The sequence below is a fragment of the Mustela nivalis genome (assembly GCF_964662115.1).
Source record: "Mustela nivalis genome assembly, chromosome: 13".
NCBI classification, from domain to species: domain Eukaryota; kingdom Metazoa; phylum Chordata; class Mammalia; order Carnivora; family Mustelidae; genus Mustela; species Mustela nivalis.
In genome coordinates, this window is record NC_139032.1 from 27,466,629 (window position 1) to 27,479,802 (window position 13,174).

The window sequence follows — 13,174 nt, forward strand, 5'->3', positions numbered from 1 at the left end:
CAAAATTTAAAAACAGAGAGTCTGACTCCAGAACCGCCACTAACTACTCTGCTATACCGCAACTAAATTAGAGAGCTCTATACTCCATCTCCATCCCATTCTAGAATTTGACATGGTTGCCCATCACCAGCCTGTCCGCTATGGTCTATTCCCAGCACATCATTCCGGTTCTTGTTGTTCCAATGGTGCCTTTTTCAGTGTCCTTTCTTAACTTCGACTCACAGGAATTGTCCTTAACTTCTCTCAAAGAATCTCTAAGAACTGTTTTATTCTTGGTGTCTCTCTCTCTTCAAGGATTTCAATGAAAAGTTGTTTTCTTTTGTTCTTTAATCCTGACCAACAACTCTGTATTTCTAATTGCTTGCTGGACTTTTAACTCCTGGAGATTATACCTTCATGGCAAACTACACACCTCCACGTGGTGTCCTCTTACAAACACTTGTTTCTCAAGTACCTAACATCAGTCCGAACCCTTCTTTCTTTCTTGCAGGTACCACGTCCCCTTGGGAACCTCTCCTATCCTTTTCCCTTTTAGGATCATTAACACCTGGTTAAGGTCCTTTGGCCCTGAATTCACTTAGAGGATACCTTCTCTGAGAGACTCTACCAGCTGACGAAAAAGCTTAAGTTTTACTTTTATCGGGTTGCTCCTCTCTTGGAAGAAACTTCACTGGTTTCCAAGCATCTGCAGACTTTACCTTAACGGGTAATAAGAACCACCTGAAACTCCTCTCTCAATGCCCTGCTCTTCCCCCACGGTCCTCCCAGATACACCGCAGTCACTCTCCTGCTCACACGTGTGCCCTCTCAGGAATGACTTCTCTTCCGGGAGAAGATCCTTCTCAAATCATATTCAGCATCACCTGAGAGCAGCATAAACCCATCTCTTCCACGAATCTCCCCTATGTAACTCCTTCCCAGAACCTCTCTCTCCTCAGAACTTACTGAATACTTACAGTAGCTTCTGACCTGTTCTGAAAAATGAACACTGCCTTACATCATTACATGGTCTATGAGGTTACCTTCCCTTGTTTTAAATCTGAAAGTTGCCCAAGGAAAAGGCTTGTATAGACTTTTTATTTTTCCACCATCCCCAAGTGCCCAATACAGTGCTGAGCACATAGTAGGCACCCAATAAGATAGCTGGGGACTGTTTTAACGATATTAGGTTTCAATCATAGCCCTTTAGCTATTATTTACAATTCTTGTTCCATGTAATCTGTGTTCCATTACCATCTGTGTGTATAAATTGTTTTAATCTAAAAATGACCTGTTTTTAACATAGTTCATGCTTAAGATAGATACACTGCTGTATTTAGGGGAAAGGAACATGTCTGTAGTTGAATCTCACATGATATAGAAAAAAACTGTGATCAAGCAAGAAGATGATGATAAATTGAAGGCAGTAAAATGTTAACAGCTGGTGGCTCTGAATGAAGGACACACACAGTTCGTTATACAATGTTTGCTACTTTCCTCTAAAAGAAAGCATCTCATGGACAGACCATGGAGTTCTACTTTTGTGGGGTTACAGACCATATTGTGATCACCTTCATTCCCAGCTCCTAGCACAGAAATTTGCTGAGCCGCATTTAAAAAGAAAATACCCAGTGTTAACAGCATCCATAGCTGTCCCTGACAGCAAAAGAATACATTAACAGCATGGCAGCAGTGGGCACGATTTACAGCAGCTGTACATTTTATAGCTATAAAAATTTAGTAGTGACCCAGTTCAGTTTTCTCAGTATATTGGTGAGAGAAAAAAAGAGAGCATAAAGTTAAATGACTTGTTCAGGGTCACATGTAATTGTCAAGCAGCACAAAGACAGTCCAGAACCCCCCAGTGCTTTCCACTATGCTTCACACCACTGCCAGCAACACTTGGACTTACACAATGTCAATATGGCAAAATGGATTTCCAAAATTTCTTGCCTGTATGGTATATGCTTTGTTCTGAAATAAAACTCAGCTAGGCAACAAAACGCACACAAATGATTACCGATTCTTTCCTACTTCATCACACAAAATTGTTGAAAGACACCAACTCTCCAAATGTACTCTACATGCGCCACTTTACTTGTTGCATTGGCATGAATAAATTTTAAGTATGCAAAACACTGATAAAAAAGACAAAAATATTTTTAGACAAAGTTTGCTGAGGTACCTGAATGCTTTTTGAGGACTCTTGCCAGTTCTTCAATAGTTCTTACACAGTCCAACCCCTGCAACAAAAAGTGCATGTGCTGAATCACAAAGGGAAGACAGGTTCCTAACCTGGTTACAGAGAGTTTCCATTACCTTCAGAAATAATGATATATATATATATATTTTTAAATTTTTTATTTTTTATAAACATATATTTTTATCCCCAGGGGTACAGGTGTGTGAATCACCAGGTTTACACACTTCACAGCACTCACCAAAGCACATACCCTCCCCAATGTCCATAATACCACCCCCTTCTCCCAAACCCCCTCCCCCCAGCAACCCTCAGTTTCTTTTGTGAGATTAAGAGTCACTTATGGTTTGTTTCCCTCCCAATCCCATCTTGTTTCAGAAATAATGATATTAATTTCAACTCATTCTATATACATTTTTCCCTCCGAGGCAAGCCTTGGTCAGTATTCATAGGAAAAAGCCTAAGGATACAAAAACTCCCATAGACCCTATTTACTAAAATTGTTTTTGGAGGTATAAGAGAGACTGAAATCAGATGTCCCAGAAAACTCTGAACCATTGTCCAAATGAGGACCTTCATTTGTCCCCTCTATGTAACTCTGCTACTCAGAAGTGCCCTCTGTGCCAGAATAAAGAAGGTGGAGCTTCTGTGCCCTGTTTTGTTCATTCTGGGTGGACTTTCATTATATTTCAGTTAAGAGCTGACAAACAGCTATGTAAAGTGATTAAGTTCAGAGAATCCCTCCACAGGACTGTGTATAATGCACAAATGAAAGTCATACAGCAAATCCAAATGTTTCAAATAAATCATACTTAAAAACATTGGGCTCACCTTTTACAACATAAACCCTTTTGATGGCTACACACATCCCAGATGTACTGGAAATTTTCCTTCAGAAATGCCCATAAAGCTTGTTTCTAAGCTATGTAAAAATTGAATATTGATGATGTACAATGAGGTAATTCCATCTATTGGACCCAATCCTGCTTATCCTCTTTACTCACCAAACTCAGGTAGCTAACTTTTGCCTATTCTCCCAAAACACATACATCCTCAAAAGACAAAGACTGGAAAGTAAGCAAAGTCATAAAAAGGCCCTGAGTGACAGCAACATCACTCATTTTTGGCTATACAGTGTCTGGGCTGTGGTTAAAAATAAAAAAAGGGACTTCACACTTCTCAGACTTTCTGTCTTTATGCAGTATTTTATATTTTATAAAGGCCTTAAATTTGTTAGGGGCTAGCAAACCTTTTCTCCTCTGTAGGCCGTATGACCCTGTTGTAACTACTCAACTCTGTCATTATCGAACGAACGCAGAGGCCGTCAACACTTCACAAATGGAGGCATGTGACTGTGTTCTGTTTCTGACAGAACAGGCAGTAGGCTGGCTTTAGCCTGTGGGCTCTAGTCCGCTGACTCCTGACATACATGATCCAAGCTGAGGTGCAGAGCAAATCTCCTGAGGCACGAGGAGCAGAGGGCATGCTTTCCTTTTACAGATTACCAACCAAAGACCACGTGGTAAGGAACATATGAAGCAAGCCTGTCTTGAATCTGGGTCTCTGAACTGTAAGTTTAGTGTTCTTATCATGGTATATTTGCCTGCCTGCTAAACAAGTCTCAGAAGACTACACTGTCTGCTTCCTAAAACACTTTTCAAAAAGGCTCCTGTGGGTGTGTGCATCAATGTCTGCCCACTGGCCATGCCAATGGGACACCGGAGGGGCTTGATTGGCCTGGTAGTGTTCCCACAGGCTGCTTTCAAATCCTCTCTGTACTATATGTTGAAAATACACACCCTGGTACCTCCTCACGGTTACCTCTAAGCTCCGTAAGTATCTGAGCAGATAGACTGTGTCAAATGGCGTACTTCATATGGTATTGCTGATAAATTTGGAAAAAACCAAGCTGTACTGCCACTCAAGATTATCAAATCACACTGCCACGGCAAATTCAAGTTTTAGGTGGTCACTGTACCTCTGCAGTTTCAAGTCCATTAATCGTCATACAGACGTCAAGGTCACTCTGTTTGAACCCAAATCCATTTTTGGAGGAGCCAAACAAGCTCAGTTTAGTTCCTGTTAGGGATATACGAAAAGTAGTAACTAATTACCTGAATACATTTAATCAACTGATCAAAATGGCCCTCTCATGAATCAAAAAATACTCAGTTGTTAACTATCTTCTATGAATCTCATTATAATTATGTTCTTTTATTAACCAGTTCATTTATTACAAACTTTTTCCTCTCAAAATTTATTTATTTATTTATTTATTTAATTTTTTTTAAAAAAAGATTTTATTTATTTATTTGTAAGAGAGAGAGAGAGAGAGTGAGAGCGAGCACAGGCAGACAGAGTGGAAGGCAGAGTCAGAGGGAGAAGCAGGCTCCCTGCAGAGCAAGTAGCCCGATGTGGGACTCGATCCCAGGACGCTTGGGATCATGACCTGAGCCGAAGGCAGCTGCTTAACCAACTAAGCCACCCAGGCGTCCCTCAAAATTTATTTTTTTTTCAAAATTTACTTTAAATACAATCTACATATAGTGTGAAAGATTACCACGTGCCAAACTTTATTCTTTTTTTTTTTTTTTTAAAGATTTTATTTGTCAGAGAGAGAGAGAGAGAGCGAGCACAGGCAGACAGAGTGGCAAGCAGAGTCAGAGGGAGAAACAGGCTCCATACCGAGCAAGGAGCCCGATGTGGGACTCGATCCCACACTGGGATCATGACCTGAACTGAAGGCAGCTGCTTAACCAACTGAGCCATCCAGGTGTCCCCCAAACTTTATTCTTAAATGAAAGGACAGTTCAAGGAAAATGTGGGTCACATCAGTATATTTAATAATGCAATTTTATTGCTTTCTAAATATTCATTTTTTAGAGATGTGAACTTTGACTTAAAAAGAACTCGAAAAATGGGCCGCCTGGGTGGCTCAGTGGGTTAAGGCTCTGCCTTCAGCTCAGGTCTCGATCTCAGAGTCCTAGGATAGAGCCCTGCAACCGGCTCTCTGCTCAGCAGGGAGCCTGCTTCCCCCCACCCTTTCTCTGCCTGTCTCTCTGCCTACTTGTGATCTCTCTGTCAAATAAATCAATAAAATCTTTAAAAATAAATAAAAAGAACACAAAATGAAATTTCAGTTGTGGGGCCTGTTAACAGAAATCCCATACTGCTACTGTCTTCACTGTTGGTAAAGTAGGATCGGGCAGACCAAATACCATCCTCAGCAGATCATAAAGTAACTGAAGCCCTGTCCCCATCACCATCATTCTTTCTCATTCTCCAAGTTAATGTGCTTGTAACACATGTACTCATTCTGAAGGAAGGTCATGCTACTTTTCTTAAATGTAAAAAGTTATTTACCTGGAAACTCCTGTCTTATGAAACTTTCTAGGTTTTGCCGAATATGTTCACGAGCTTGATCTTCTAAAATAGTTGGAGAAAAATCCTCTGTTTAAAATAAAAATAAATTTTAGAAACAAAGATTGTTCATGTGCTTTGGAGAAAAAAAAATCATTTTATAAAACAAATCTAACAACTTAAAAAGAAAACTAAATTCCATGTGTCTTCCTGGTAGATAGCATTAGTAATATAAAATAGAGAACGTCTTTCTTTGAAAATAGTCTGTCCCCACCATTTACATTGTTGGTGAGAACGCAGAGTGGTGCAGCCACTCTGGAAAACAGTATGGAGGGTCCTCAAAACACGGAAAATAGAGCTACCGTATGACCCAGTAATCGCACTACTGGGTATTTACCCCAAAGATACAAATGTAGTGATCCAAATGGGCATGTGCACCTGAATGTTTATAGCAGCATTGTCTACAATAGCCAAACTATGGAAAGAACCCAGATGTCTATCAACAGATGAATGGATCAAGAAGCTGTGGTACATATACATGATGGAATACTATGTAGTTTCAAAAAATGAAATTTTGGGCGCCTGGGTGGCTCAGTGGGTTAAGCTGCTGTCTTAGTCTCAGGTCATGATCTCGGGGTCCTGGGATCAAGTCCTGCATTGGGCTCTCTGCTCGGCAGGGAGCCTGCTTCCATCTCTTTCTCTCTCTGCCTGCCTCTCTGTCTACTTGTGATCTCTGTCAAATAAACAAATAAAATCTTAAAAAAAAAAAAAAAAGAAATTTTGCCATGTGCAATGACGTGGATGGAACTAGAGGCTATTAAGCTAAATGAAGTAAGTCAATCAGAAAAAGATAATTATCATATGATCTCACTCATATGTGAAATTTAAGAAACAAAACAGGATCAGAGGGGAAGGAAGGAAAAAAATCAAACAAAGACAAAATCAGAGAGGGAGACAAACCATAGTAGACTCTAAATCAAAGGAAACAAACTGAGGCTTGCTGGAGGGGAAAGGTATGGGAGGGATGGGGTAACTGGGTGATGGACATTAGGGAGGGCACATGATGTAACATAACAAGCACTGAGTACATATGCAACTATTAATCACTGATTTCTACCTCTGAAACTAATAAAACATTATATGTTAACTGACTTTTTAAAATTAAAAGGAAAAAATTAAAAAATTAATAATGTATTATACCCCCCAAAATAAAAAATAATTGAAAGAAAGAAAGAATGAATGAATCTGTTCCCAGGAATCTGAACAGTGGTTCTGCTATGAGGCTTCAGAAACCCAGGGTTCTATAAAGGTGGCCCTCAGGGCACAGAAGTTTGTGAGCATGTGCATATATATATATATATATATATATATATATATATATATATGTATATATATAGTTTTCTAAGGGGACTCTAGTTTCCTTTTATAGCTTATAAACTCCAAAAAGGTTTAAAAACGACTCAGTCACTGGTTAATAAGTTAAGTGCCTTCCAGCACACTCCCTCAGGAGGTAGCACAGTGATGCATCAAGTTCATCGGAAGAGAGGCCTGCTTCTTCCTTTCAGTGTTTTTCCTTTAACTCTAACCCTCTGCTTCCCCAAATTGGTATTCCTCAAAGGGCGGTTACGGGGTCATTAATAAGTGTTAATTAAAGTATTTTATGCTCAGATTTTGGAAATGCTGGGATGAAGAGTTAAGTAAGTTCTTCACAGGGAACATTTCTCAGAAGCCATTATTATGCTAATTTAACCCACAACTCTCCCAAGGGGGAGCAGCGAGCACACTCCTTCCCTACTTGACCTGTGCAGTACTCCTTGCCAAGAGATACTATTAACTGCACTTAGGAAAACAGTTCAAGGAAAACCAGTTGGGAATGCTAGTATTCCAACAGTTAGAATTAAAAGATCCTCCCTCCCTCCCTGTCTTTCCTTCAACAATTGTTTACTGTGAGTCTCAACTGGCACAGGCATTACAGAGAGCTCCATGGACACAGTGGAGAATGGAACAGACCTGGTCTCAGTGACGGAGCTAACAGGTCAGTGATTCTACGGACTCTTGAGCCAATGCAATATTTTGATAAATGAAAAGAAATATTAATAACTTACTATAACATTGGATGCAAACTTGATCTAAGATATTCGAAAATTTGGGTGTCAGTGGTGGCAAAGGTTCCAGCTGAATTCTTTTGAAGTCTTCGGGACAGTCCTTCTTGAGATGACCTTCTCGTTTGCATAAGCTGCACACGACCATAGGAGACTGCAGGAAGGTGGCAAAGCAAAACAAGACGTAAGATACAACTCTGCCAAATAAAGGGGCCCTGAATCATTTTTTGAGAAGTCCACAGTCTACTCTCACTTGCCAAAGGAATAAAAAAAATGTGCAGCCAAACGGGGACATCTTATGGGATACTCAGGAGAAAAAGGTAGTAATTTCCACTACCAAGAGCATTCCCTTTCTCCAATGCAAATTCATACGGGTCTAAGGAGGGAAGGTGATTGAGTGGTTGTATTGGACTGCACCAACTCCTCACTACCACGAGACATGGGAAAGCTCTGTTCTAGTACATGAAAATTAAAATTACATGCATTAAAACTGTTCAATGTCTTGGGGCGCCTGGGTGGCTCAGTGGGTTAAAGCCTCTGCATTTGGCCAGGTCATGATCCCAGGTTCCTGGGATTGAGCCCCACATCAGGCTCTCTGCTCAGCAGGGAGCCTGCTTCCTCCTCTCTCTCAGCCTACTTGTGATCTCTGTGAAATATTTTAAATAAAATACTTAAAAAAAAAAACCTGTTTAATGTCTCTTAGTTCTGTGGCACTAAGTGGCACTGATTACCTTGCCTTTAGTGAAGGTGAGTTTACTAAATTCATAGAAGAAATCAGACACAGCTGAGCCTTCCTCACATGTATTTTCTTCTTTAAGACAGATCTTATTGAATTCCATTAGTAGAGCCCCAGCCGCAAGTTTTCCACCTTCTTTCGAGTCTTTACACTTAGCAGACTCCCCTAATTCATCCTCCTCCTCAGACAGGGCATCCTCGTCCCCTGATCCCGTGTATATATTTTCTAACTCATCTTCATTAGCCAAGTCATCCTCATCTTCCCTTTGGGTAATGGACAGCCTGGGCTCTTCATCGTCATCCTCTTCCTCTTCTTCCTCCTCCTCTTCATCGGAATGAATGATTCCTGATGTATGGCCCTGTCTTGAGGGGGCGAAGTGGCTTAGAGCATCTTCGAGATCATCGGTACCTTCTATGCCTTCTTCATCAACATCAGCCTTGTCTTCTGAAGTAGTGAATCCATCACACGCTTTGGCTGCGGGATTTTGGAAGCCTTCTAAACGCAAAGTGCTCTCTGTCTCATTATTCTGCGTGCCACCACAGGTGACAAACTCTCCACGTCTGCTACTCCTTAGACCTTGATCATCGGCAGTCAAAGGATGCCTGCCCTCTGTCCCAGCTTCACTTCCTGTTTCTTGATGGTGTCCTTTAATATCCCCATGCTCATCACAACTGGCCCCTGCCTTGATACCGTCTCGGTTTTCCAGGCGGACACTGACATGCCCATTTCCCAGTTCCTCCGATGGGGGGCTTCCAAAGCTTTCAGCGGTCTCTTTAACAAGAGTCAGTGGCTGCACCGTGCAGGTGTCTGTAGTTGAACTGGCAGCACCAGGCTCTTGAGCCAAAACTGAGTTTTTCAGTTTATCCTCTTTTGCTTGTGTACCCGGGTCATGCTCGGCTACTTCTTTAGAATGTTCAGAAAGACATGTGACAGTACTCAGAGGCTTTGGAAGGCTGGATTTTGTAATTTTGTGTGGAAGGGCAAAATACTTATACGTTGTCCTTAAACAATGAAGTATATATTCAAACACTGGTTGATTATTTAGAGTCCTTGCCACATTTCTTTTAACAGAGTAGGGATCTGTAATGAAAAAAAAAGGAAGAAAAATCCACCACTTCATACATTTCTATCTCATGTTTTAAAAATTAGCCTGCTGTAGATAAAAACAGACAACAAACGATACTAAAGTTTAGCATGAATCTTGTATGCTTTTTTAAAAACTGGGGATGGGGAATAAAAAAGAGGCAGTTTAAGAACAAAAAGAAATGTTTCCTTAAACGTCTGTTCTATGAAGAGTATCCGTTCTGTTCCGAACCAATACCCCTTCCCTATTTTGTTCTGTGACTCTGGAGGTAAAAAAGGTGTCATCTGTGTGGCTCTTGTGCCTTGGGGAAGAGAGGGCTTCCCGCCAGGCTCTGCTGAGTGCTCTGCCTCCCCACTCAGCCAGGCCCTGTGGTGTGTAGAGCTTACCTCCACTCTTCTGCCCTGGGAAGCCCCATCACTGAACTGGCTGGACTGAATTCAGGGGCGAGAGGGAGGCACCAGGAGGAGACACCACTTCTCTCAATCTTTTCTCCTCCCCTAGAACTCCAGCAGGTTAGGCAATTGGCCAGAAGAGCTGAGCCAGAGAAACTGCAGGGGAGGGTTTAAAAATGTGAGATCCCCATGACTGCACACAGAATTTATGCAAAATGCAAAATGCAAAAAAAAAAAAAAAAAACCACCAAAAAACCAAAAACCCTCTTATGCAATATAAAGCTTGAAAAAAATCAAGCAAAAATACGAGAATTCCATTTAGGAGGTTCTTTAAGTTGTCTGAAGGAGGAGAATTAAGATTTCTAGAGGGGTTTCAACCTCCTGACCCTGCAAAGCTGAGAAGAGCTAGTCCTTTTAGTGTAGTCTACAGGGCACATCAGCGAGTCTTTCATACAATGGTTTTAGTTAAATGAGCCTTTGCTAGAAAAAATGTTTTCATGAATCAGTTCCAAATGCTACTGTAGATATTCCAAAAATAACAAGCCCCTCTCTCTATGAAAAGGAATCCAATGAACAATTATTTTTCATGAGAAAAAGTATTTTCTCACCTTCATAAAACTAAATGAACACAACAATCCAGGAAAGGACTGAATCAAAAAAAATCCAACAATGAGAACAGTAAAGAGGAAAGGGGGATTCACACATCAGGGTGGGCTGCGGGGAGGGAGCAGTTAAGTTGTTAAGCAATTTACAAAGAAAGCAAGGACTTGGCCAGCCACTGTTTTAGCTGTTTTTTAACTAAGACATTTTACTGCAGTGCTTAAAAAACCCAGGATGAACAAACAGCTTGATCCCTTAGAATGACCACAGTAACACATGCAAGATTCTAACTATTTCACTTTTGGGATCAGGCCTACATTACACGTGGAGGCTGAAAGGAGAATGAAGTAAAAAGCATGCGGTTAGACTGGTACCTTAAAAAGACAAGGAATTAAAAATAAATGTTCTGAGATACCTTCAATGGCAATGCGCTTTTTGGGCCAATCCTTTGACTCCCGAGAAACAGATTCTTTAACACGAATACTGATCACTAAGTCAGCCAAATTGAATTCTAAAGCATAGAATCGAAGCATTTCCACCCAGAGCTGCCCAACTGGTACTGATGGCAGGTGCTTGAAATCAAATATTAATGATACCTATTAACAGCAAAGAGAAAACACACAGGTGAGTTCAGGTGTCAGCACAATCTGAAAAACTAGAGATCATTCAAGCAAATTACAAAAAACCTGAAAAACCTTAGCAAAGATAGGAATTTGACAATCCATCTAGGTAAATCACATCTGGGTTATATTCTGTTTGTGGGAAAACGGCATTTCTACCCTGCACTCCTGGGATGAGAGCATGTTAAAATCTAACCATCATAATAGGAGCAGAGGGGCAATTTTAGGCAACCAGGGGGCACTCCTTATTTAGAAGCCTTAATGACAGGTGGAGAGAAACGTGCCCAGATTGCTACTCAGCACAGAGCTCTCCCTGGAGTTGCCAAATTGCCGCTGGAGGGCACCTCTACGCTCACACACTCAAAAATGGGTGGCTTCTACAGGCAGAGAGCAAAAGGCAAAACACTCCTTTCATTTGTTCTGAGAAGTTTCATAAGCTCACTGAATCTGCCAGGGACAACTGATTTTAAAGTCAACTTTTTTTTTTTTAAGAGGTTTATTTATTTAAGTAATAATCTCTATGCCCAACATGGGGCTTGAGCTCATGACCCCGAGATCAAGAGTCTCATGCTGTTAAAACTGTGCCAGCCAGGTGCTCCAAAGTCAAGTAACTCTTGATATCAGAAATTGATGCCAGTTTTACATTCACTGACTCTCAACAAACTGGAACATACAGTGACAGAATATACCGGAAGGTGCATAGGACGTAGAATAGAAACAAAAAAGTCCAAATACTGACTCTGCCACTTCATAGCTCTTAACTGCTCTTGGTCTTAGCCTCTTCACTCTCAGTCAGCATGACAGCAAAGTGGCTAATGGAACTGGCTTTGCAATGGGACACTTGAGGCTTGAAATCCAACTCTGCCATGTACTAGCCATGTATGATCCTGGCCAAGCTCTATGCTGTCTACGGCTCAGTTTCCTCATCTGAACAATGGGGATTACAGTACCCACCTCAGAGGGTTGTTGGGAGGACTGAGTGAGAGAATGTCTGTAAAGAGCTTAGCACAGTGCCTGGCACACATGTTCAAAAAATGGTCGCTATCATTATCTGCAGAGTAGGGACGGTACCACCTATAACACAGGATAGTTATGAGTTATGAGGATTAAATGAGAAACAAGGGAAAGCATCTGGCAGATTTGGTTGCTCTCTGTATTCTTTCATTTATAGTCTTTAAGTACAAGAAATCCATTTATCACTGACACATAATGTCACAACCGTAAGATGGCTCTTGTGAGGTAATCCAGTTCAACTCCCATTAAGTTACAAGAGAAAACTAAAGCCCGAAGAGTTGACGTGACTCGTCCAAGGTCCCACTGCTTGTCAGCGGCAGAACGAGAACAATCAGTCTCGATCCTGGTACAGTGCTCTCTCACCAGACAGCGCAATCACTCTCGACCCTGCCTAGGTCTTCATTTCTGATGCGGTAGCAGGACTAATAATCTCTCCAAATAACACAAAAATGTAAACTTCAAGTATTTGCTTGGGCTTACAGCAACAGCTTTTCCTTCTCAGGGATACAAATCTGTTGCCCATCACACTTTATTATACTGAACTTCAAAACAAGTGGTGGTATAGTATTTTATTAACTACTAAATCCTAACCACAAATATTCTTGTCAAGTGTGATAATGCCATTAGGTAGATTTACAAAGCAGAACTGCCTGAAATCCGAAGTTATCTAGGTCCCAAACACTGTAGTTGAGGACACAAAGTAAAGCCCCAGAAGTTGAAAGCCTCATTAAATTTCACCTCTTTATCCATAACCCTTATCACCAGGGGCTTGTAAGCATTTCACCGAGATGACTTGATAATACCACCACGTGGAACTTACAAAAACGTGGACTTATCTACACTAGTGGTACTTAAGCTGTTTCTCGTTATTGTTTTTCTTCTTTTAAAGTAGGAAACACTTTCTTTTCCAAAAGACAAAAACAAGCCCCCACCCCAAAACGACAAGTAACATTTACTGAGTGCTTACCACTTGCTTGGCACTGAGTTAAGCATTCTAGAAGTCAATGACTCTATCAGAGGGTACCAGTATCATCTCCATTTTTAGATGAGGAAACTTGGGCCCAGGAAGATTAAGTCACTTGCCCAA

The 13,174-nt window shown here is 41.0% G+C and overlaps 1 protein-coding gene across 16 annotated transcripts in view; it reads right to left on the reverse strand.

Annotated features, from left to right (window-relative positions):
* The window catches only part of TUT7 (terminal uridylyl transferase 7), a 61,268-nt gene that overhangs the window by 25,013 nt on the left and 23,081 nt on the right, over positions 1–13,174 (reverse strand). For all 16 annotated transcript variants that reach the window (XR_014302190.1, XM_082696561.1, XM_082696550.1 and 13 more), the window contains exons 12-17: positions 10,869–11,049; positions 8,373–9,457; positions 7,645–7,795; positions 5,543–5,629; positions 4,158–4,258; positions 2,165–2,222 (exon numbers count right to left, since the gene is read on the reverse strand). Coding sequence is in view for 15 of the 16 variants with exons in the window: in XM_082696561.1 (XP_082552687.1) it covers positions 2,165–2,222; positions 4,158–4,258; positions 5,543–5,629; positions 7,645–7,795; positions 8,373–9,457; positions 10,869–11,049 (1,663 nt within the window). In the remaining variant the exon portion in view is untranslated. The remainder of the gene's footprint in view (positions 1–2,164; positions 2,223–4,157; positions 4,259–5,542; positions 5,630–7,644; positions 7,796–8,372; positions 9,458–10,868; positions 11,050–13,174) is intronic.